The sequence below is a fragment of the Pteropus medius genome, unplaced genomic scaffold, assembly GCF_902729225.1.
Source record: "Pteropus medius unplaced genomic scaffold, Ma_sr-lr_union100, whole genome shotgun sequence".
In the NCBI taxonomy this organism is placed as follows: Eukaryota; Metazoa; Chordata; class Mammalia; order Chiroptera; family Pteropodidae; genus Pteropus; species Pteropus medius.
The window spans coordinates 612,749-639,196 of record NW_024347790.1 but is presented as its reverse complement, the minus strand read 5'-3'; the positions used below and the strand labels follow the sequence as shown (position 1 = coordinate 639,196).

The following is a 26,448-nucleotide window of genomic DNA, read 5'->3' as shown; positions in this document are numbered from 1 at the left end:
CTTCTCCCTCCAGGGGCCACTCCACCCCAGGGCCTTTGCAAAGACAAAGGCATAGATATGGATGGATTCCATCTTCCCTGAAGTCACTGACAGGAAGTCGCTCCCGCCGCCATCTAAAATGCAGAATTTCTTTACCTCAATTGCGATGCTTATGAAATTCCCTCCACTGCCACTGGGCATTCCCCTGCACCCACTTTTTGATACCAGAGAGTATTTTATGTTTGACTGTTTCTCCTAAGGGGTCAGAGGTGAACCCGAGCAGCAGAGAGAGGATCATAGGCCCTCGACTAAAGCTGAAATCCGGGCAAGCAGAATGATAAGGAAAGAGCAGGGTGGAGGCTGGTCTTTAAGGCAGGAGGGTGGAGAGGAGGTGTAAGAACAGTGGGCCCCGGCCACTCCCACAAGCCAACAGGAACAGCTGTGTCGCTGGGCTGGACGGCAGGACCCTCTGGTGAGAAGGGTGACCTGGAGACCAGGCTTCATGAAAACAGCTAAGGCCATTGACTCCACTGTGCTGATTCCTTGTTCGCAAAGGCAGCTTCTGGTTTTAATCTGCTTTCTCACGGCACGTTTCCTGTCAGGGAGAGAACATGCCTACGCGATGACGGGCATCTCCAATTACCTTGCGGGACACAAATCTCATTACAATTTACAGAACTGACTCTCCAGGTTTGTTTGTTTTTTTAAATCTCTTTGAGTCTGGCTAGTGTGAATCAATTCACTGGGCTCATCTAAGCAAGACACATAAATATCTAATTATTCTTATCAGCGTTAACACAACCCATACCGGATTGTAGAACCACCATCATCATACCCCAGGCTGGGTGATCTCGCTGGGGCTCAGGAATTATATCACATTCTCTCCTGCTGAAGCTGGGTTCACGCTCTCCCCTGGGGGCATATGTATCTATAAAGAGGCAGCTGTCACCATTCTAAAGTCACTAAGTGACGGTGACTACCTTGGCAAAGATCATCTTTTGTTTCAGAAAAGGGACACAGCATGCAGATTAGGCATTCTTAGTTCCTTTTACAAAACTAATTATTCTGTGTATTGGCCAATCAACACTTATGTGACCTAGTTTTAAGAACTGAACAACATAGGACGCCAGTCAAAAAATAAGTGGATAAGTATTTTGCCCAGACTTTAGTGAAGGCAGAGAGGTCAGAGGCCACAACACGGGTAAGTGCCCTCACGGTCCATGGCAAGTGCACCCACCCATGCGGCCTGCCCTAATGCTCTAATGCCTAATCTCCTTTAGGTCTCCTGAGATTTTACATCAGCCAACATTCACTGTCTTTCTCTACAGCATGTTGTATCCCTGAGCATAATTTATGCAAGTGATCATTAAATTAGCTCCTTGAAGTTGTAAGAAGAAAGGCAACCTCTGTGCAATCACAAAGTTGAGTTTGGCCTATGAAATGCTGATTCTCATCTCGAGTGGAGAAATTTACTTCCTTGGAACTAGTGCTGTCCTGTCCTAGGCAAGCCTATCTGATTGGACACCACCATGCCATCAGGGTGTCTAGCAAACCCCACACTCAATCTTTCTCAGTAGCTTCAGCTCTGTAGGCAAAGATGTTATTTGCAAGTCCTGATCCTCAAAGGAAGATTCTTGGCAGGATAAGGACCCATCAAATGTGTTTTAAAAAATGAGGATCCTTGATAGGAAAAAATATTTCTTCTTCCAAATGAGGGATAACATAGAAATAAGTGTGAAGATCAACAGAGAACCCACTCATCAAGAACCTGCACCGACAAAATGAGGAATGTTTGCACGCCACGTGGAGAGGAGGAAATTTGGTGCCGTGGCCTTGTCTCAGCCACCTGTGCTACAATCTGATATCTCAGTGAGACAGGTTTTGAAATGAAATAATGCTGCACTCCAAAAAACTGCAGAGGCTAACCTCTTCTCCATCACAGGTGTTATGAAGATTGAGAAACTCTGCACGGATCCCCATGGGACGGCTGGTTTCCCCTGGATGCTGCGTGCTGGTCACAGCCTGCTCAGTAGCCTTGCTCATCTATCTTCAGATGGAAGACGGGAATGGGGAGACCAGGCACGATGGGTCAGTGCGAAGTACCAAGCATCCGAGACTGAGTTCTACCTTCTAACACTAGCTCAACCCAGAGCTAGTGTTAAGAGCTTGTGTCAAGAACACCAATCCAGGCCGTAAGCCTTTCACAGAATATTTTCAACATGCCTCAGGCGCCCTGTTCCTGTGCCTGCATTCCTTCCTTGGGATGCTCTGCTCTCTCCTCTCTGCTTATGTTAGTCTTCTCCAGCCTGGTAGACATAACTGGAATGGTGCCTCTTCCTTCCTCGACGGGCCTGTCCTCAATGGCACTTCATCCTAGGAACTCCTACAGCTGTACACAAGCCTCCCTACATGTCACTTAATCTGCTTATGAAACTTCTTGTTCTGCCATATACCCTGTTAGTACTCTAATGAGAATCACTGTGTCTTTGTCATCCTGATACCTTTAGCACCTAGCATAGTATGTGGAATAGAGAAGGTACTCAAGATATGCTAGTTGTTGACACCGATAATGATAAATTTGAGACCAGTGGTTCTCCAAGCATAGCCATATCACGTAGCAAATTAAAATGATATCTGGCCAATCGCTCAAGGATCCAAACACCTTGGAAGGTACAAGTGAGATGTTCAAAGTCCAATCATTCTCTGCTTGAGGCTCTCAAAGCTCTGGAAGACACCAAGGAAAACAGATGCCTAGGCTGCTATTCTGAAGTCTGACAGTCATGAAATCAACCTGGGACTAAGTCCTGGAGCAAAGCTAGGGGTGACCAAGTAACTATCAAGTTTATACTTAAAACAGAAATAAAGAAACATAGTATTTCTTTACTTAATACTATCCTTGAACTCAACCGAAAATTGCATTCTGTAATTATAAGGACTTAGACGTAGCAGGTTCTAGTCACACCCAGATCCATACACCAGCATCTCTGCCCCTGACTTCCGACCTCCACACGTGCATACACCATTCTATGGATTGCTCCAAGGGGTCTCAAGATGAACATGCCACAAGTGAGAGTCTTGGTCTCACCCACCTCCTTAAGCTTGTTCCTCTACCACTCTCCATTCTTTTTTTCTTGGCTATCTACAAAAGCTGTCCAGTTGCATGCATGCTATAGAAAGATCGTCTGCTTCTCAGGTAATGAGACAAAGCCAATACGGGAGCCGGAAGGAGGGGTGGTGGGAATGCTCCCAGCATTCCCTGAGGATGCCACACACTGTCAGACCCTTCCTTGATCACAGTCCCCCACAGTCTTTGTGTGTGGTGGGCTCTGTCTGCTAAGAAACATTCCATTCCTTGGGCACAGTGAGGAAGAGAAATTAATTTCCTATCGATCACAGAAACGAGTTAGCCTAAGCCTACCGTAAAAGTATGTTTAATAAGTGTTGGGAAGCATCACTGCAAAAAGAAATTGTAACTTAAAAATAACTTTACAATGGACTTAAGCAAAATGAAACATAACAATAAAAACCAAAATTGAACATCCTGAAATAATTGCAATAAGCCTATGACCTATATTAACATTTCCTGGGTAGGAGAGACAATTCACCTGAGAAGAAATGAGAAATCCAAAGGCTAAATTTTGGTTTTGATTTTTTTAGAAATATCCTAATATTTTCATAGTTGTTTATAGCCCCAGAAAAGCCAAGGTGGTACATGAAAAGATGCTCAATATCACTGGCCACAAGAGAAATGCAAATTAAACCCTTAATGAGACACCAGTGCATACCTATGAGGATGGCTATTATCAAAAAATAAAAAATAACAAGTGCTGGCAAGGGAGTGGGGAAATGGGACCCTCGTGCATTGCTATTGAGACCGCAAATTGTGGTGCTGCTTTGGAAAACAGTATGGAGGCTCCTCAAAAAGTTAAACGCAGAATTCCCATACGATCCAGCAATCTCACTTCAGGGTATATACCCCAAAGTGCTTTTGAAAGCGGGACTTGCATAGGCATTTGTACACTTATGTTCATGACAGCATTATTCATAACAGCCAAAAGTGGAAACCACCCAAGTGTCCATTGATGGATGAATGGATAAACAAAATGTGGTATATACAACAGAACAGAATATTATTCAGCTTTAAGAAAGAATGAAATTCTGACACATGCTACAACATGGATGAACCTGAAGGATATTATGCGACACGAAATAAGGCGGACACGAAAGGACAAATACTGTATGATTTCACTTATGTGAGGTACGTAGAACAGTCAAATTTATAGAGACGGAAAGTGAAAGGCTGGGTGCCAGGGGCCGGAGCGGGGAATGAGGAGGCAGTATTTACCGAAGACAGAGTTTCTACTTGGGGAGATGACAGAGTCTGGTGGTGGATGGCGGTGATAGTTCCACAACGTGAATGTGCTTAACGCCATCGAACTGTAGCCTCAAAAATAGTTAAAATGGTAAATTTTGTCTTAGGTGTATTTTGCCATGACCAAAAAAAAAAAAAAAAAGGAAAAAAGAAGCCGAGACGGCAAGCAATACTTACAAGATGTAGGCAATCACCCCGATGGACCAGCAGTCAACGGCTTTGCTGTAGGGTTTCTGGGCAAGGACCTCAGGAGCTGTGCAATGACAAGAGAGACACAACCTGACAGTTAAAGCGCCTGACACAGAAGACGGTTTTCAGGTTTGCTTTTCTCTTTTTCAGTCTGATACTTGGGCTGAACTACTGGTGATTCTAAAATCTGAGTAGAGATCTATGGCCTGTTTTATTTGTTGTCTCTTCTAACTGGAAAAAAATGAGGACATTTGTGTGTGAAGGAGGGGTGGGGAGAGGGGATAACTGGAGATTATCAAACAAATTCAACCCATCAATCAGCAAATATTTAATAGGTGGCTATTTTATGTCAGTGCTGTGTGCTAAGCACTACAGCTTAGACCAGAGAGAGTCAGAGAGAGGTACACGGAGGTTTTGACTTCACCTCAAATCAATTCAAGGGAGCATTTCTGGCCCCCAAGTAGGGCCTCTCTAGATGCTGTGGGGACACCAAGGTGAAGCCCTCTCTTTCTGCCTTCATGGAGCTTATGATTGAGTAGAGGTTAGAACTAATATCTGGCCTTTGGGAATGCAGCATTAGGCCTGCTCTGAGTTCATTCTCCAAGTTCATTCTCTGAGGTTTGGGGTGAGTTTTCTGTCAGCGCTGTCCCTTCATTTTCTCACTGGTAAAACAGGAAAAATGCTATTTAATCTCACTTCCTTGGGTCTAACCCACTATCGCATGTCGCCCATTCTGGGGGGTTGGGCTTACTTTGTACTATTTCCACACCTCCTGTTTCTGGCCTTGTCGGTGACAGCCCAGTGTTGGACACACACCCACTGTCTGGCACTCGGCAGTGCCTGCCGTACATATTTGTGCAATGAGTAGTAAATACCAGAAAAGACAGTATATCTTCTTCACAAGCAAACTCTTCTTCTTACCCCAAAATATATGATCCAGGTGCCTTTAGCATAGACTGTCCAGAAAAAATTAAGAGGGTAGAGAAACTAAAACCAGCTCTAGCTTACAAGGCATTCATCACAGGCCGAACTGGGTGTTCTGTGGGGTTTGGGATGCACTACCACCCTTACCTCTAACATCTGCAGAGGGAAGAGCTCAATTGTCTTTATCATCATTTCCGAGTTACAGGTGAGGCCGCAGAGGGGCTGAGCGTTCCATAACTTGCCCAAAGTGACCCAGCTAGTACGTGGCCTCTACACCAACATCCTCTCAGGGGGACCTAACCTGAATTAAGAGCCCGCCATGATTTGGATCTTATGCTTATGCTTGTCATTCATAAACATTTCCCACTGTAACCCTGTCGAGGACTTCGCTAATTACCCTTATCTGCACCTGACAGACCAAGGAAATGAGCCTCAGAGAAGTTCCTTCTCTGACTCCACAGAGCGGATATGTACGACCCAGGTGGGATCTGAACGCAGCTCAGTCTCGCTCCCGTCCTAGCTCTTGCCACTGGTACGCACTGCTTGTTAAGGTGAGAGTGTCTTCAGTCTGAAAGAAAAGTCCCTGCACAGGAAAACTCACAGCAAAATCCTCTTCCATTCTGTTGAAGTTAAATCTTTCAGAGCAAGAACAGGGAAGCGTACAAACTATTCTTGAGTGTTTCTAGTAACAATGGCAAGAAATAAATCCACTGATAATCCCCAAATCTAATTTTAGGTTTCAGCCCCAATTTCTCCCAACTTTCGATCAGACTTAATTTTATTTTGAACAAGAGCAAAATAAACAAACGTGTACATCCTCTCCTTGCTGAGCTCACCCTCAACACGGTAGCAAAAGGAGAGACAGAACTATAAAGCTGACGACCCGAAACTGGAGAAGTGGCCCTTGGCTATCTGGGAGCTGGCGGCTCGTGTACTTTCTTTTGCTGTAATTGCTATTTCTCAGATGCTTCTCAGATGCTTCTGCTATGGCAACTGACAAAAGGGAGCCGTTCACTTCCATAAATGTCTTTAAGAGGTATGCGCTTTATGAGCCAATGTTCTGGTGTGAGTGGCCACAGATAGTGGGAGGTGACTGCATCTGCAAGGAGCGCATTTCTGAGACTCCAGGGCCATCCTCATGGCACCATGGAAAGTTCAGAAGAGGCAGAGAAGGCTCGTGGAGCCCATCTGACCCAGCCTCACCTCCCGGCAGAGCTGACGGCACATGTCCTGAGAGCACAGAGCCACGCTGGTGGACAGATGCCCTGGCCTCCATGTCACAATGCCTCCAGGCCTCTTTAGGGAAAGGAGAGCCAGCCTGGCCCCAAACACTCTGAGACCAGATGTCAAAGGGTGCAGAGGCACCGGGGACTCTGCACAGGATTTAAAGCACAAACTCATGGACCAGGTGCCACAGGCGACAGACACACAGGAGAGGAGCACTGAGAAGGAAGGTGTCAGCACTTCCAACAGCTGCTCCACAGTGCATGAGCGAGACTGGGCCCACCCCGAGCCGCAGAGTGTAGAGGCGGAGGGTGGAGGGCTTATGGGTGCAAGGACGCGGCTCTGCTCCGTGGAGGAGCTCACCCTAGGTTCTCTCCAGGGCTCGGCCCTCAGCACCCCGCCCCCAGCGCTTCAGGTGTTGCGGGGGCAGCTCTTTAAAAGAACGCCCTCCGCCTCCTCCTCTTCCTCCTCACCAGTTAGAAAGAGGAAAGTACTGGCCGCCGCCCGCTGTTCAGAAACCAGAAGAATAAAGGACATGGTTTCCTCCCAGGAGCCCACACCCCCAGGAGGCACTTATCAAGTATTCCACCTTCAGAGTTTTGGAGAATTGTGCAAGGCACTGCACAGATGTGAAAAGCGAGTGGCTGATTTTTATGCAACTTGGAGCGTGGATGTTACCTGACATGTGAAGATTCTTAAATATGATATTTTGTTTAAATGGTAAAGTTTATAACATCAAGTATGCAGTTTAAAAGAAAATTTTCTGGATCTTTCTCAGACGCTTCTATTTGTAACTGACAAAAGGTGCCACTGACAAAAAGATGCTAGGGTTAGTCCTGGACATTAGGGGGAAAAGTTCTAAGTGATTAACAAGTGAATATCGGGGTCACAATATTGGGAGTGGACGTCTATGTACTTGTGCCAAACATTTCTTATTCTTTTGCGTGTTGTGTCTTATCTGAGCTATATCAACAACAACGAAATATAAACATTTTTAACCAACTGGAGGCAGGGGAACCATTTGCCTTCTGGTGAGGTTCTTAATAGCACTTGAAACAAACGCAGAACATGATGCCAGAAGGATAAGAGACAAAGCCAACTGACTTGGAAATAACATTCTCACCAGCTTAAAATATTTAAAAATTGCATAATGGTACACACAACTAATGGTCTTAATTCTAATTTCACATGTGATGTGATTCTTGGAATTAAACATTCTTTGGGGCACTGATCAAGCCTACATACGTCACTCTAAGTAGCTACTTTTCATATCATAGTAATTCTTGACAAAAATAAATTCTCAGGCAATGCTGACAAGCCCCCTGACAATCTGACACGGCAACCAAATCTTGACGAACCCCTGAGAGCAGATGAAATATTTTCTCTCCCACTCTGTGTTCTGCAGTTGGCTTCATTGTTTCACCAAATGGTTAATTCACCTGGTTTTTGGCCGACCTCTTACCATTTTCTTGATCCCTTTCCATAGCATGTTTCACTGGAGAGTCTATTTCTCACTCTGATCTTTTTGAGCTCAGTTTTCACTTTGAGAACCAGCCAAACTTCCTTGTATTGTGTTATCCATCTTATACCATTGGCAAACATTCTGCTGTCATTCTAAAAAGTCACAGCATCCAATTTACAATCTTTCAGAAGACAAATGAGCTTCCAGGCCGAGGAGGCCCAGAGCACAGGCCATCCAGAGCCTTGGAAAGTGATCAGGGTCCTCTGAGCCACACATTCCATCTCCCCCAACACTGCCTGCAGGTGCTGAAGAATTTCTTAATTAAGGAGAAATAACTTCCTTTTCTACTTGTACCCAGCTCAACTCCTGTGCAGTGGGAGGTTGGCAATGCCTCTCGCCACCCCCATACCTTCAACAGAGAGAGGCTCTGAATCAAAATAACTTAATTGGAGCTGTAGACAAAGACAGTAGTCATTTACAGGCACTGTGACTGGTCTGTAATGCCATCAGCCCACAGAGCAGAGAAGGACTCAAACTCCAGCACGTCTATGATAGAAGAAAAAGACTCAAGTAGAGAGGGCAAACACCTTCCTCCAGCACATTCAAGGCACAGCTCCTGAGGGCTGTGGCCATCAGTAGAGAGATCCACCCACCTAAAGGTGTTGAAAAAGACACATGCAAAATAGATAGCAGTTCTGACCTTCTGACGATCCCTTAGACTTGGCCAAAGCCAGGCTTTGGGAGGTGGAGAGAATAGGGTTGAGATGGAGGCAGCTCTACCTGGGTGACATGTGTGTTGGGCATGACAGGTGAGTTCCTGCATCCATTCATCAAAACCCTGTAAGACACCGACTTTCTGTATGCTCCTACTATGTGTCATGCATCCTTTCGTTGCTGTGTGAATTCCACTGTCAAATACCAGTCTCTGTGCTGCTGGATAACATGGACATATGTCCAGTCTACTCAGGGTTTAGCGTGCTCTGGTTGTTCGACAAATGGTTATTCAACTGAATGCAACCTCTCAACATGCACACACCATTATTTCTATAAGAAAACGTTTTTGAGCTCCATACAAGTGACTTACAAGTAAACTTAGCTGCCTCAAATATTTGTGGTGACTAAGTACAGGGAAATAAAGAAAATAAGAGAGAGAGGGTGACAAACGACTTTCGGAATGCAATCAATTGTCAATTGGAAAGTATTAGGTATAAGTTAGATCAATTACTAAACACCTGTCCTTAAGCAAATGATTTCTGACATTAATTCTGAGGATGAAAGAGGCAGAACTGGCTCTAACGATCTGCATGTGGACATGTTTGTCATTCATGCTGCTCTCCTTCTAAAACTTTTTCTCAAAGGGATTTCAGGATGTCTAGTTTCAGGGCTAAAGGGCAGAAAAGTTATTCTGTTAAATGATCCCTCAGAATCTCCTTCCTGGTCAGACATTGAGGGCTATTCCTTCAGTTTTCTTGGCTATTCCTGACAGAAACAGCGTCCCATCAGCTTGTTTAGTTTACACAGTAAATATAATTAATCTCCACGGAAACCATGCAGCCTCAGCAGAGCTTCCCTATCTGTGGGCAGATGTGGTCCTTCTCAGTCCCAGGCCTTACTCACACTCTTTAGTGAAACAGTAGGTTTAACATTTAAAATAACTGCATTTGCTGCTGTGAGGCTCACTACCAGTCCACGGTGCCGAATCCCACTTGGTGTGAAACACCTTCTACAAACCGAGCTGTATCATACTGATTTAGAGCAAGGATTCCTGGTTTAGGGAAGGACTCCAGAGATTTCAAAATGAAACTACACAATTTCAGAAACCTTTTACCTTGTTTTTAAAAACAATTAAATTGCGCATTTTCCTCAGTGAAAGAAAGAGAAGAAAAAGGCTTAATCAAGTGCAACCGGAAATGAGGAGAGCAGCTGTCCTGTGGGGCCCCAGCAATCAATCCTCAGGCTCATATAAAGTAGAAAAAGATTTTTCCTTTTTTCAAGGTGTGCTGAAGAGCAAGCAGTTCCTGTCGAGAGAGACAAGGAGACTGAGAAGATCTCACCCTGCTACCAAGCTCATGTTCAAGGTGATTTGTTCTCCTCTATGGAGGTTTGAGTACCACTCCTTCCAGTACTTCAAAGATAACCACTTCCTGTGGGTGAAGGACAGGGACACAGTCAGGAGGGAGCCACCCGGTGGCAGGAGCAGCCCTTAATGCCAGAACGGGAAAACCACTGGTCCAGACAAAGGGACTGAGGTGGTGTTTCTCCCTTGATTCAATCATTTAATGGGCTGGGTCTCATTTCAGGCACTGGCTTTATGGAGTGAAGAAGGTGGACATGACCCCTGAGCCCATGGCACTCCTGGTCTGGGCACTGAGTGTAGACCCGAGCCACAGAAGTAATACAGCCTCGGTTTCCTTCCTAAGGATAAGGATCAGGCCAAGACGGACAGGATGCTGGCAAGATGGGAGAGGAGGGGTCACTGAGTTTTAAGTTTAACTCACTCTAAATAGAACTCTGAAAATACTCAACTTACTCTAAAATTCTGAAGATATACAGAAAAGAATTAATTACCTCTAACAGTCAAATGATGGAGGTCAAAGTAGAAAGAATGGAAAAGATACTGAGCAGGAAAGAAACAGCTGTTCCTGGTTTTACCACTCCTACAGTTCCATCTTTACACTTATTCCTTTATCCTGAGAACACAACATGTTCAACAAATGGTTATTCAACTGAACGCAGCCTTCATGTTGTGTTCTCAGGATAAAGGAGTAAGTGTAAATATGGAACTGTAGGAGTGGTAAAAAGCCCTCACTTTGCTCATCTGTAAAATGGGAACGTTGGCAGAACCCAACTTTCAGGATTATCATGCTTACAAGAGATGATGAGCACATAATCAGTAGTAGTTATTATGGAAGGAAGAAAAGTTGGTAAAAGCAAAACCATAGGAGCAAAAATAAAACTCAGGTTTTATTATTTCCTAGAAATAAGGATGGACAGATCCTTGATACCGTTTGGTAATTTCCCTTGATTCTAGCTTTCCATAAGGGAAATGATTCATAAATGAAGATCTCCATCCTTTTGATGAACACCTTCAGAAGTCAGGATCGAGCTGGGCTCATGTGAGATGGGAGGGCGCAACATGAGAACTTGAATCGTGGAGTTGGACGGAACTTCAAAAAACCCCCATACAAACCTCCCATGCAGTTGGTCCCTTTGTTCATTTAGTTATTGATCCTTTTGCTCACTTAATCACCAACACATTTACACAGTCCCCACTCTGTCCAGGCACCATTCTAGACACTGCATCACAGGAACTGCCTGTGGGCCATTGCTGACAGACAACAGTACAGAGATGACAACAATCTGTCATAATATTAGAGACTCCTACAATGGCTAAGGAACTCTGGCTCGCCACAGCACCCTCATGGCTCTGCATTTTCAGACGGAAGAAGGAGACTGTGTTCCCTACACATTCTCTCTCCCCGGCCTTCCGTCTTCCTCCCCCACCCGCATGTCCCCATCTTCCCCTCTCAGGCCTCCAGGCCAGGTGTCATCACCCTGTCCATTATCCTAAGAGGGTGCAATGCCAAGCTCTAACCAATTCCTGTTTTCATTGGCCCCAGTTATAATTCTTTTTTAAAGGGAGATTAGAAAAAATTAATCCAGAAAACTAGTTATAAAATGGGCATATCCTAATTTTTTTCCTAATTCTTTAGAGTGTGTAAAACTCTTGCCATCTCCCCTACCTGCTGAGATAGAGCCGACCGGACACTGAATTAGCAGCAGCTCTATGTCTCTGAATGAGCTTCTGTCTTTGAAAATGGGTCTGAAATGCCCAACCTGCCACGTATCTTATGATATCAGCAAGAAGAGGCTGGCGGACAGGAACTTGCCCGCCCACAGCCTAGTCTAAGGTTCATCTGTTCCTCTCGCTGACTGGCCTTACCTCTCTGAAGAGGCCACGGAAAAAGGCATTTGACTTGAACTTCATTCACATATGTCATGGTGGGGAGGATAAGGCCCTAAAAGTTGAAAATCAGTCATGGTCAGAGTTAGTGAAGACTTCTTTTAATATCCTGGCTTTTTTCCCCAAGTGGCTCACGAAAGGAGACCAAGGAAACTGGGGGAGGCAGGGGGCCTGGATTCAAGTTCTGCTCTGCCAGACAGGCTAGGCAACATGACGGGGCCCAATGAGAGAGCCCTGAACTTCAATGAGACGGCTTTAAAGACGATTAGATTGTACACAGAGTGGCACTACTATCTCTGTCACCTCGGATCCAGCACTGACTCAGAGGACAGAATTACAGGCTGGGCCCTGTATGAGTGTATCTCATTATCTTTCTATGCCGTGGTCTCCTGTCTTGAAGGGAGCCTGCACTTTGTCCTGGAGTTAGGGCTCTGTGGAAAAGAACTTGAGCTTAACTGAAGAGCTGTGTGTGACTCATTTCAAGAAATGCCACTAGGGATTTGTGTCTGGGGCTAGACACTTGGATCCTAGACAGTCTTCCTGTCCCCAAGGAACTTCCACAGGTGGTGAGAAGGAACACAGCCATGGCCTGTTCAGAGATGGTAGAGCAAGGATAATAAAATCAGGCCTACATTCAGAGGAGAAGTGGATAAGAACTGCATGACAACGAGGAGGTCATCTGAATGGGTTAGTCAGATCTGTTTCCTGTCAGCAGAATTTTCAACTGCAGGGGTATTAAAAGAGGAAACAATGGATTAAAAAGGGACTTCACAGTAAGCACGTTAACAAACAGGCACTGCCTCACCTAGCTTCAGGGTACTGTGATCTCGATCATTGGCAAATGAAAATACAACTGAAATACAGAATCCTACCTTGCCTGTGGTTTGTCTTCAACCCAAAGTTCAGAGGGATAGAAGTTTCCTGGGAAAGCTCCATTCTCTTTTGCTCTTTCTTATCCTCCCTTTAGAGTTATAATTTACTAAAAATGCATCGCAAAAGAGTGGCTCACTCTGATTTTCCTAGTAGCTTCTTGAATTTTACCACAGGCATGAAAACTCCCCATTAAAGCACTGCCCTGGTTTATAATTATCATCCTGATCTGAGCTGGATTGCTATTCCAGTGTTACCAAAGCCAAAATGTGGCTGGTGGGTGGAGGAGCCGAAGCGAAGGAATGAAAAGGGAGCGGAAAATGGGAAGGCGGCTGATGTTTTCAAATACGGGACAGACCTGGAATTCAGTGGGACGAGGAGGGAGAATGTTCTGAGCAAGACATTTCAGAGCACTGTGGCAACAAATAACCCTGACGTGTCCTTATGGGTTGTCCCAGGAGTCCGCCTCCACCCTAACCAGTTAGTGGCCGCAATGGGATGGCTACTTTGCACTTACGCCCACCCTTCCTTCGGAAATTGACAAGAAGCTACACTTCGAAATGAAGAAGACATGGAGAGTCATTCCAATGTTTTGTTTTTTAATCGTTAAAAAAAAAAAAAAAGAGTAAGCCACAAAATACTGCTTCCCCACTCACTCCCAACCCACCTAACGAAATGGAGCCAGTTTAGAAACTGGAACTCCAGCCCAGTATCGAGGATTGAGAGGAGCCATAAAGAAATCCCAGAAGGATGAAAAGCGCTTTACAAAGAGTTAGGAGTGAGTGGGGCAGGATGTGTGGGGTGGGGGCACCTCCGAGGCAGGGCTGGGGTCACTTTGCCCACGTTCTGATCGTGAGCTTTTGTCCCAGTCCATGTTCACTGTGTCAAGGGTAAGAAAAAGAGCAAGCCCTACACGTGCCCCACTTGAGGGGGCGGGGCTGTCCTCTCTAACAAATGGGGCCTGACTGCAGCACCTGGCGTGATGAAATGCTTGAGGCTGGTTGCCACTGAGTAGCTGCTGAGAGAAAAGGAAAGAGAAAATTCTCATGTGAATCCTTTGCCCACTCTTATGTATCCCGTATGCCAATTTATCAGTTATATACAATCCTCTTCCAACACTAACGGTCTGAGAGAATGAGAACGATGATGAAATGCTTATAGCCGGGTACTAAAATATGATGTTTAAGTGGACAACAAGTAAAAATGAGGCTCTGTGGGGGAATACAACCACACAGAGGAGTGAGGATTAAAGGTTGGGAACGAAGGACCTATGAGAAAGATAAAAGGAACCGCCATGTGACATAGGTTGCTGAAGAGGACGGAAATGGGCCATGTCAATCAATTTTATCCAATTGTTCTTATCAGTTCTAAGTGAAAATGGGGAAAAAATGACAGTCAAGATCCTTGACACGTGACTATGTATATATTTAAGGGATACTAAGTCACATAAGGGCTATAGAAATACCTAATGGTTGAACCAGAAAAAAATCATGAAGATCAATTAGTACAACCTGTTTATTTTATATACAAGAAACTAAGAATCCAAGTGCTTATGTGAAGGGCTCGGGCCTCTCTGTATCTAACCAATGACAGAAATATACTACAGGATACTTGCGTTCAAGTCCCACTGCTGTGGCTGCCACCAACTATAGGCTGGGTGGCTCTGAGGACAGAGGTCCTCATCCTGACACAGCACTGGCTGGAACCATGGGTTTCCAAGCCTTCATGGTAACTTCTGGTCCCATTATCAAGCTCTAAAAGTGTGATGACACTATGAATTAAGAGCATTCCTCTAACTGTGTGAAAAAATATGCCAACAATATTGACCAACTGTTCCCCATTTCCATCTAGAAGAGAACACGATGAAACTTATCGAAACTATTTTAAGTAAGTGAAGCCAGAGCCAGCCCAAAGCCTTATGCTATGCCTGTGCAGGCAACACTACAGCTAAGTTACGGGAGGAACCACAAGGACTCCTTCTCCACAGCTCAGGGAGCAGGACACTGGCCACCACCTACAGAACCGGCATGGAGTCGAGCTCATGAACACGATGGACCAGAGGGAAATCTCCTTGCAATTTCTGAGCAGCATCCCATAATGAAAGAGTGTGGTTGCTGGCGTGTGCTCCAAATGAAATACGGCAAAGGGATGGATTGCTACTCAATAAGGCTCCATGAGAAAAGCAAGTCTCATTTAACTCAAATGCATCACGAAGCGGGGAGAGCTTCCACCACCCCAGCCTCCTTTCCCAAGTGCGGCTTGGGGTTCCTGAGTCTCCCTGCTAGTTAGTAAGAGAGCACATGCTTGCCTTCTTCTGGCAAAGCACTTTGTCACTTAATTTGCGGACAAAGGTTTGAGGCTCTTTTAAAAGAGTTTCATTTTCTTGGAAACCAGGAGGACTAGACCCACAGAACCTGAGAAATCACACCAGTGTGCAAACAGCACCACCAAGAAGTGAAACAACGGGCTTTCCTCTGCCAAACAGGGGCAGGCTTGCCCGCGATCCTCGCACCAGTGACATGACTGGCATGGGTGCTCTCCGCCGACCTGCGCGTTCTATTCAGCAATTCCGGAGGGCCTGTCCGGACGCATTAATTGGTGGTGCCGAGCAGGTCACACAAGTCATTTCCTTAACTTTCTAAGCTCTGATTTTCTCCTTCTTTGGTGACACCAAGGGGAATGTTCTGCCTGGCCCAGTTAATGGATCCAAACCCAGGTCAACACCGTGTTGACAGTCGCCATGTTATCCCGGTGAGCTGATCTCCACCAGATGGCCCCATTGTTTCTCCTAAATCACCTCCGAGCACTCGTACGTGCACGCCCTCTCTCCCCGCCCAATGAGTCTGCTCACGTGCCCTGACTGTACAGGGAGCGGTCCACGACTCTGGGCCTTTGCAGTGCTGCTTGCCCGCACTGTAACCCTCCCCATCTTCCCCAGGGCTCTACCCTTCCTTCAGATCCTGCCTCCTCCATAGCATTTTCCCTGGGTTTCCCTGGTCTTTCCAGCCCTTGCTGATCCATCTCACCTGTACTTGTGATGTTGCTTCTGAAATATGTCGCTGACTTACTTCGCCCTGCAAATACGCAACTTTATATGGATCCGTGTTACCTGCCTGCCACACTCCACGGCAGGGGCCCTCTGCACTGCCTGTGGTAGGAAGCCAGCACACATGGATGGAGAGATGCCCGCATCTCCTGCTACCGGTGACGTGACACTCTGCAGGGGCCAATGGTCCTTTCGAAGGTATGCAAGATCTGGGCAGCTAGCTGCTAAGAGTGAAGGGTGAAGTTCAAAGTGCTTCGATTCCTTCATCTTCATCTACAGCACCCTGTGCATTGGGATACTTGGGATAAACCACCCCTTTTTTCATTGTTTCTTCATTATTAGATCACTCATTTAAATCGAAGAATGATCTTGATGTTGACAAAATTAACTATTCAACTGAACAGTCATTTAGGAAAAAACACCTACAACAAAACAATAGTGTTCACAAATTGAAACCAACAATTTGACCCAGAAGAAGCCTGAACTAAAGCTGAAAGGAGACAGAGACCCTCTGCTCCTGGCCAGCTTGTGGGACAGTGTCACCCCCGGGGGGCGGAGTGGGGGAGGGGAGCGTGCACTCTCTCTCTTCTCTCTCCCAGATGCCCGATCGGCTGGGCTCTGCCCTGTTCAGACAGAGAACCGCCCGGCAGTTCTGGCTTTTTCGTCTGAGATCCCAAACAGTGTTCCGACCTTGCAGCTACTGCGGGGGCAGGTGGAGCTGGCTGTGTCCGTCCTCAGGGTTGACAGCATGCTGGAGTCCTCTTACAAAGACCTATTTCTCCTTCTTCCAGCATTATTCTGACGGCCAGGCTCCCACAGGCTTAATTAATTAAGTCATACTCCAAGGTCTCCCCAACCTATGGCCAACACTCACTCAGTCTTCATTTTACTTGACTTATTGCAACAACTGACAAATGGTACCTCATCTTTCTTGAAGCACTTTCCCGACAGCGCACTCCCCTGGGTTCTCTTCCTACATCACCTGCTGCTGCCTCCTCATCCCCCTGAGTCCCCGGGACTTAGCCCTGGGGGCTTTCTCCTCCTCTACCTCCACCCACCTGGCCAGGATTCTCATCCAGGTCCCAGGCTTTGAAATGCACCCAGAGGCTATCAGTGCTCACATGCAGTGCATCCTCCCTCGTGGACACTAGCAAATGAACTCTGAGCCCCTGAACTTCGAGGCCCCTGAGGTGCTCATTCCAGGTTAGGTCAAACAGGGCAACGCTCTGCCCTCTTGTTTGTCTCTCCACGGTAAACGAGTATTGTTTTCATGGTCTAGTCAGTGCCACGTTTTTCACATTGTGGTGTGTTTTGGTGATGCCACTGTTCAGAGCGTGGCGCTGAGGTGCTGTGTAGAGTTCCTGAGCATTGGAGGCCAGGATGTGTGTATGGGAACATACGTGTGCTTGACAAGCTTCGCTCAGGCATAAGTTGTAGCACTGTTGGGCCTGAGTGCAATGTTAACGAATCAACAACAATATTAAATAAGGTGTCACTGAAGAGAAACACACATAAAACAAACTTATGTTATCTATCAGTTGTTGAGAATGCTGGGGCCGGAGGCCCACAGAACTTAACCCTGCATCTCCTCTGGGAGCAGTGGCTCAGTGGTCACGAACTCAGTCTTCACTGAGACTTTACAGAACATAACTACCATATATAGCGAGAACAGTATAGTTCCAGACTGGATCTCTCTCCAGAACTCCACACTCATATTCCAGCACCTCCTCGACCTTGCGAACTTTAACAAATCGAAACCAAACCCCTGGTAATATTTCTGCAACTTGCTCCTCCCACGGGCTTCTCGATTAAAGGTGCTCAGGCCAAAAGCATTTGGAATTATCCTCGCTTTGTCTTTCAATTTTCCGGAAAAATCTTGATGACACTACCTTCATATTCTATCTGGAAATTGACAGCTTCTCACCACTTCCGCTCTGCCAGCCTGGTCCAGCCTGTTCCCTAAAGGGATGCTGGTTAAGGTCACATTGCACTGGGCCTTATCTCGGAACACGCCGATGGCTTCCTGCCACCCTGAGTGAAAGCCACAGCCCTGACAATGACTTGTAGTCCTGGTCTGCACACGCTCTGCCTGTTACTGCTCTGACTTTATCTGCTGCTCCTCTACTTTGCTCAACCCACTCACTCTTGCCTCGGGGCCTTTGCACAATCCTCAGAAAGCTCTTCCTCCAAATAACAACACGGCCGGCTCTTCCCGTTCCGTCACATCCTTACCCCACTGCCACCCCTTCTGCGCGAGGGCTGCCCTGATCATCATATTGAAAACCATAACCCCTGCCACATACACACACATGTGATTTTCTCTTTCCTGCTTCATTTTTCTTCAGAGCACTTATCACCGTCTATGATATTAATTAACCAACACAGCTGTTTGCGTATTATATCTCCCTTATTATAGGTGGGACTTTCATCTATTGTTTTTGTTTTTTTTTCTACAGATACATCTACAGTACCTAGAACAGAAGGTAGGCACAAAATAAATAATTCTTGAATGGATGAGTAATGTAGCACAGACCACACATTCTTCAGTGTCCCCGCTTGCCCTCTGTGTCTCACGGTAATACTGTGAGCACTCCGAGGTCAGTGACTCTTCCTTACGCATATTTATATTTCTAACACCAAACCACTGTGCACATGGCACACGACAGAAATTCAATAAATACAGGCTGAACAAATGGAAGGGGAGACAAGAAAAAAGTCACCAATTTTCATGACCCTTGGGTTTTTACTCAATCTACAGGCATCTGTGCAAAGATGAGTAAGACAGTGCTCTCGAGGAACCCACCAGCGCAGCGGGGGAGAGACACAGATAAACATGGACGCCGCTGCAACGTGCTCAGAGCGGAGATGAGGAAAGGCTCGAGGCGGAGAACCAGGATGACGAAGGAGAGGGTGGGTGTTGGGAGAGCCATCAAAGCAGGGGTGACATGTAAGCGGGGCTCTGATGGCTGAGTAAGGAGTTTGTCATGCAGCCCGTGGGGGAGAAATTCAGCCCAGTGCCCGGGGTATGTCTCGTAGAGCTCCCCCAGGGGGCTCCTTCCTTGTTCTGAAAAGTCTTTCAGGAGTCTCGGAGCTCAAGAAGCGTGAATGGAAGTGCTATATTCCCAGAGTCCTCCTTTCCCCTTCCACACTCACAGGAAACTCAGCATCCGATGGCAGAATCACCCAAGGGCTCCACCTGCAGCCATCATTTAGGGCAGAAAGAGCAAGGGCCATGTCTAAGCATCGTTCCCAGTTCTCAGACTCATCAGTGTCCTATGTATAAAGAGAACCAGACCCCCTCGGGCAGCAGCCACTTAGAAACCCAGAGAAACTGCCATTCCATGGGCTCTGCCAAGACTCAAAGAAGCAAAAATTCATTTAGAAAGTGCTAGAGTTTTCCAACATGAGAGCCAAGTATGAGAAGAGTGTGGAGCTTACACACGCATGGACATTCTTCGTCAGAGCGTTCCATCACAGTGCGAGCGCCGACTCCCTCTGAAGGGGAGTGCTGGCAGCCACCTCCCCACGCCCCGCGCACAAGGCTCCTTCACCCAGAGCGGCCTGGGCGCCGGACTGCTGACGAGGCAGAGCCACCCTGGCAGGGCACCACGACCTCACAGGCATCCTCACTGTCTAATGTCTGTGGTTGGAACAGGCTTTCACCCTCCCCATCTTTTAAGAGAAAGGAGTATGAGCTCATCCCTTTGTTTTTATTTGCCACTTGCCTGATGGCTCAGACTGAGCTGGAGAAATTCCACACATCCCTCACATGCTCACACTTCCACCCACCTCCACCCCCAGGCATACACATGCATGTACACACGTGTCACAGCCCTGATTCCAAGTGTCTCTGACGGGGTCCAGCCTATCCCTGCAACCATCACTTTATTCTCCTAGAAAAGAGATGGCTCTCTGCGCCATTACCTCGATCAAGGCCGTGCTGGCTTCTTAAACACGATGAGAATGATCTCTCCTTCTCTGTCTAGTGCGTGCACACAACCCAGGGACACAATCCCCACCCGTGACAGTCAAGAGCTGAGCAGCACAGAGCACACCTTCTCGTCCCCTGCCACACACCCACCATCTGTATCTCTTCCTTCTAAACATTCTTTTCTCTCATGTTATTCTCTGTTCCCCAGTCTGCTTTTTTCTCCTCTCCTTTGAGTTTCTTAAATGAAACAGCTGTGACATAACATCCATTATTTTGCAAACACTTGAAAAGCTGTGAAGTGCCTTCTGAGTCACCTGGAGTGTCCCACAATGCTCTGGGACCCAGGCCCATTTACTGTGAGGCCTGCTCTCGGCCTGCTCTCAGCCTACCCAGAAGGCGGCCTGACTGTACCCAGAGACAGAGAGGAACGATGTGGCTCATGGGGCATTCCCCACTCTCCTCCAAGGCAGGCTTCCTGTTCTTATTAAGAAAGGCCATCATGGTTTGCACGATGAGAATTCAGCCTTGGTGTCCATTCTCTAAATGTCTTTTTCAATCTCAATCTTAACCCTGTTCTCAGACATCTGTAGTCTGCACCCTCTCCCCAGGCTTTTTCCCACTAGGGCTTTTGCGCACACTGACGCCTCTACCTGGAACATTCTCTCCCCTAAGTTCCCATGGCTGACTGCCCAAGTCTTCTCCCTGTCCCCTTAACCCAGTCCCGGTCCTTCTGTGCCTCTGTTACTCTATCACATGCCCCCATTTTTTGTTTATTTGTAGCAGTTACCTGAAAACTCTGTTCATTCATTTATTTCCTTGTTTACAGACTGTCACTCTCAACTAAAATTGTAAGCTCCACCAGGCAGGCACCCTGCCCATCTCATTCACTGCTGTCACCCCAGTGCCTAGAACAGCATCTAGTGCATAGCAGGCACTTTAATATACATTTGCTGAATGGATGTATTTGTGTAAGAGAAAGTCCTAAACACTTTGCAGAGAGTTCCGACAGCCTTTCTCCAGGCCCCAGAAGACAGAAGATGAATCTCAGCGTCCACGTGTTCACATGTCAGCAGCCTTCTTTGCATTCTCTATGTTTAGTACAAAAGGACACAGGTTTCTGCTTTTAGGGAAAACTCTCATTCTTGGCTTCTCCAGTACAGATCAGGATTCGCTAATTCAAGAGAGTGACTTTGTCAAGGTTTGAACCAGTCCTTCCACCAAGGTTTTCTTTCCGGCTGCCTCTATCTCAACATTTAAAATGTTTTATCTGTGTTTGCACCTTATCGTTAGCTCAGTGTCTCACTGTAAACCATTTGAAAACACACATATATGCAATGTTTCTGGTATTAGAGCCTGGCAATTCACCCAAACCAACTCCCGGCCTGAAGTCAGGCCCACACACACATCCAGCAGGATTTCTGCCCAGCCCTTAAAGGCTTCGAGGGAAACCTCCCTTCTGACTCGTCCCAGTGTCTCTCAATCTTTTCATTCTTCCCTCGAGTGAAATGAAGGCAGCTGTGACCAGGCGCCAGGCTCAGATGCTAAGAAGACAGATGCAGTTGACATGTGGTGACACGACACACATACACACACACACACAGTCCTTACCAACGTAGCCGGGGGTCCCACAGGCTGTGGACATCACATCTCCTTTGCCCTCCATCTTTGACAATCCAAAGTCACTAATCATTATTTTGGACTCCTCATCTTGACTATAGTACAACAGATTTTCAGGCTAGGAAGAAAATAAGAAAAAAAATTGCAAACTGTGTTTACAGCTGGTTCAGTTGTGGCCGACTCAGCAAACCACAAAATCTAGTCACTATTCAAGAACATACTTGAGCTTTAGATGCAGTAAATGTATTAAGAAAAGAAAAGTGGTTTTTAATAAAGCCCTGCAGAGGGTTGTGCACAGCAGAGGGCACTCGCTGGTTTTCAATAAATGTTGTCCCCTTCCCCTTATTAGTATTGTCTCTACTGGAAAAATCCGACCATATTTGGAGGCAATCTAGTGTAAACATTAGAATAAAAGGAGCCATTTTAAACCGGAGCTGGAACTGCCATGCCAGAGGAACTGCCTTGTACGTTTTATGCCTCAACCCTTGGAAGGTGATGAATAGGGCAAAATAATCTTTGGATGGGGCCAACTGTCTCCTAAAGAACCGTTTGCAAAGATAACAAGAAAGCAGTTATTATGACTACTGGACTGAAAATTGACATTTATGGAATTAGCACCACTATGTTACGTTACCTGTACTGGTAGAAAGGTCTTCCTTCTACGGATGTACTTGTCCTCCTTCCCTTTCTCATCAATACCCACTGCTTTGTCTTCTAATCAGAACATTATTTGGGCTTCTGCCTGAATGAACGCCGCCCGAATAGCTAGCTATTCTTGCTGGTCTCAAACGCTAGTTGCCTCTTATTTTGAGAGGCCTTTTATTTTCAGGTTAGCACTAGAAAGCTAATGCCTCTCAGACCTGTCCATTCATTTCCTGGGTTAGGGGAAAGGGGATCCCGAGAAGTAAAATTACTTTTGCAGGAGCTCCTTTGTTGCTTTTATCAGGTCCTTTTTAGCAATCTTTCTCTGACCCAAGAGTCCCCCTCCATGCGCTTGGTAACATCCCGATCAGTAGGTCTGGCAGATGGGGGTTGGGGGAGGGCGCGATCTCCCCTTTCCTGAGCCAGCTGACACCTGCTCACTCTGCTCCCTGGGAAGCAGAGGGATGTCATCAGGGAATGAATCTGTGCTGGAAGATCTAGCACTTTCTAGCCAAGTGTCCCTAAGCACCCTGAGCTTCTGTTCGCCTTCCTGTGAAACGCGAACTGGGATGGCTCCTCATTTGCTTCCCTGAACAGGACCCGGCAGAGCTCAGGCAGCAGGATGTTCCTCGCCTGGCCAACTTCTGACCATCTGAGCGCAGTTCTGGCTCCAGGGGAGCTGTGCACATCAGCGCCCAGTACGGGAGGGGCTGGGGGCTGAGGGGGAAACAGTGAAGCTTCATTTTTACAGTGTTTTATGTAAAACTGGGGAATCTCACTGTTCCTAGCAAAGAATGGGGGCGAGGCTTACGGAGACCGAGGGAGGCTTCACGGCCTCAGAGCTGACTGCTCCACTGGTTAAGAACCTGAATAGAGGTACTCAAGTTTTTTGTCTGTTTTTGAAGAGTTGCTCAATTAATGATGCTGTCACTGAGGGAGATAACGCCAAAGACTGACACCTCTGCTGTCAACCAGTTTCACCTCCTACCGGGAAAATACTGAAGATTTACCAAGTGAAGAGTACTCATGTCTCTCATTTATACCAAACCACAAAGGAAATGCAGCAGGAAGAGTCGGAACCAGGGAACTCATTTGCCCACACCATTTCCTGCTTGGCTCTCTTCCCAATCTCAACAGTGAAGCAATATTCTCCCTCGTCAGTGGTTTGTGGTGAATCTTCGGTTCCTAATTATTAAATTTTAGGAACTATTCTTACACAGAGTATAGACTTGTTTAGAAAAGAGGTCCTTGGCCTAGCTGTGCAGCAGAATCCGCCGTGAGGGTACCAGACATCTCGATATGCTGTTCTCCGGGAGATGTGGGGCTGCGTCCAGGCCTCTGGAGCTTAGGGATTCTGAGGTGCACCCAGTGCTGTGGAACCATTTTGAGAACGACCAAGACTCCGTCCTTGACCCAACCTTAGTCAGAGGAGCCCTCTTCTCCACTAGGCCTCGACCCTGGCTTTCTGCATCCCTCCTGTCCTCACTGGGCCTGCACAGCCCAGTCTTTGCAAGAATCCTGATAAATCAGTTTAGGGAGAATCCTTCACTGTTGATAGCTGGTCAAGTTCTTCACCCCTCGCCTTTGATATTCTTAAAAAATATTATTCGGACACTCGTTAAAGGCGGTAAGGAAGACTGGATTTGAGGGGCATGATGCAGTGGGGTTTGCAGTTGCAGGGAGAGACTGGACTCAGTTCTGAACACATGAGGACAAGTGGAGATTTAGAGCTAAGAAGCAGGGTGGGGGTCGGCGGATGGAAAATGAGTAAGAGGGGATGTCCAGGGTAAGGGGGCTTCTGTATACACTGACTTTACAAGAGCTTTGCTGCAGACCAGGGTGATTGGATATAGAGGGTGGGGGACAAGGAACTTGATTAGATATCCAGGGTCAGGACTTGTGCTAAACGAACTCAGTAGGACTCAGCAGGACTCTCACTAGGACTGAAGTAAGTGGGCAGGGTCACTGGACTCAGGACAAGCCCAAGGTCAGGGCCTAGTCAGAAAGAAAGCTCAGGGGGGCTCACGTTGGTCAAAATCTCCTTTTTCTGTCAATGTCTAAGTCCTTGACCTGCCTTTAGCAAGACTCCCCATACCCTTAATGTCTCCCCTTAGTAACTTTCCACCCATGACCCCCACTACGCTCAATGGTCGTAAATCCCCACGCGGCCTTGCTGAATTCGGAGTTGGACTCAATGCTCTCCCCTACTGCAGCAGTCCTGAATAAAGTCTTTCTTGCAGTTTTAACAAGGGTCAGAATTATTTTTTTCTTCAGCAGAACCCAAAGGAAAGAAACAAAACAAAACACTATTCTTCACCACAAATAATAACACAAAGAGGAATGGCATTTAATAGTCACCGTGACTCAAATTCTATGGATGAAGCACGAGGTCAGAAGAAAATCAATGCATGCTTGAAGATGCTTTCAATGAGTTCTAAAGGAGGATAAAATGGGCCAATCGATAGATATGATAATACTTAGAAAGTGGGGGAATGACCTAATCAAAAAGTGCATGTGGTTTGTCTGTTCTCTGAATGGTTAGGGGTTACCCTTTGATGAACAGTAAGGAGCCATGTGGGTGTAGAGAGGGGCCTTTCTTTTTCTTTTTTTTTTTAAGTGTCTGATTTTTAATCTTCCTTGTCCCAGCACTTCTGCAGCCGTAAAGTCAGTGATCCCCTGATTCTGAACAAGGCTGCCTCCAGGCAAGAGATTGCAGAGAGCCCTTAATCCCTTCTTACACATCCCTCGGACAGGAGGCTGGCTGGGGTCAGTGAAGCACTCTTCTGAAGAACAATTATCCCTAAGGAGGGCTCAGCGGGTGTCATTCACAGTTCAGATCAATACTTTTAATTGGCTCAAGACTGGTAAAGAAAGCAGGGCTTTTTTGGGGGGGCAGGGGCAGGGAAGAAAGGTGGAGAGGACAGGCTCAGGGATCATCTGGATGGAGGCCCCAGTTGTCAGGAGGAGGTCTGTGGGAGTGGGGGATGGGGGTGGAGAGAGCTTACAATTCTGCTTGGGGTCCTAGGAGGCCCAGGAAACACCTGCAAATTAGCTTTCTGTACTTTATAACATCTCTGCAAAACAACTGGTGGCCAATACCTGAATTGAAATGTCAATCTTAACCCTTTAATATTCACATAGCGAGCTTTTAAAAGATCTAAAGTACCATTTTCCCTAAAGTTAATGTTATACATAATTGTCCTAATCGGGTGATTTTCAACTGGGGGCAGTTACGCTCCCCAGAGGACAGTTGGCAATGGCTAGAGTCATTTTTGGTGAGCACAGCTCTAGGAGCCGTACTGGCAACTAGTGTGTGGAGGCCAGGGGTGCTGCTAAACATCCCACAACGCACAGCACAGCCCCTGCCACAAGTCAGACCCCAGCTCTCAATGTCGCTCGCATGGGGCTGGGCCCCTGCCCTAATCTGAGGCAGTAGTGGGCATTTTCTGTCTCAATCTTTGCTTTGAAAAAAGAACAACTGATGGGCTCCAGTAGCTTCCAGGCACAAGAATACATTTCTGGAGGAAGAAGGGAGAACATTCCCATCCCCAGATGTGCCCTAATTCTGAATTAACTCAATCATATTCTCTATTGCTCTGGCCTAGATCATACAGTTTGTTTTAATTTCTTAGCTGTTTATGAAAATTTAATATCGACTTCCTCCACACAGATCAAACTCCTCTGTGCCTCTGCGAAGAGATCACATAAAGGCCCTAAAATGGCCACGTTCCTTCCACAACTGCAAGCCCCGTGAGAGATCTTAAAGCTCCATGGGCTGGGGGCTGCATTTCTCCAAAGGCACCCGTCAGCCCATCTGCCTTTCTATGGGGGAGAGAAACACTGCCCCTCCAGGAAATGGCCTGTCTGCTTAGAAATTATTTCTAGTGAGCACAGCCAGTTCATCATGTCGCATCTCTGTGCCTGTCACACTAACTCGTTCACAGAGAGCTGCCTGCTGTGTTCTGGAAGCACAGAACTAGCATTTGGTGAGGGCACAAGAGAGCAGAGCAGGCAGCGCTACCTGACACAGAAGGCTTCCCTAGCCCTTCCCTGGCCCTCAGAAGGACCTCCAGGACCTGAAGGTTAGCTAGTTGTGCCCTCAGCCCACTTCACCTGTCAAGAAGCCTGCAGAGGGCAGAGGGTAAGGACTTCATCGACATTCCCAAATGCCCTCATTCAGCAGTTCTCCAAGAGTGGTTCCCAGGCCAACATCAGCATCACCTGTAAA

The 26,448-nt window shown here is 46.7% G+C and overlaps 1 protein-coding gene across 3 annotated transcripts in view; it reads right to left on the bottom strand.

The window, feature by feature from the left end:
* The window catches only part of CAMK1D (calcium/calmodulin dependent protein kinase ID), a 351,409-nt gene that overhangs the window by 27,408 nt on the left and 297,553 nt on the right, over nucleotides 1–26,448 (bottom strand). For all 3 annotated transcript variants that reach the window (XM_039877392.1, XM_039877390.1, XM_039877393.1), the window contains 2 exons: nucleotides 21,570–21,696; nucleotides 4,529–4,604 (listed from right to left, as the gene is read on the bottom strand). In XM_039877392.1, the coding sequence (XP_039733326.1) occupies nucleotides 4,529–4,604; nucleotides 21,570–21,696 (203 nt within the window). The remainder of the gene's footprint in view (nucleotides 1–4,528; nucleotides 4,605–21,569; nucleotides 21,697–26,448) is intronic.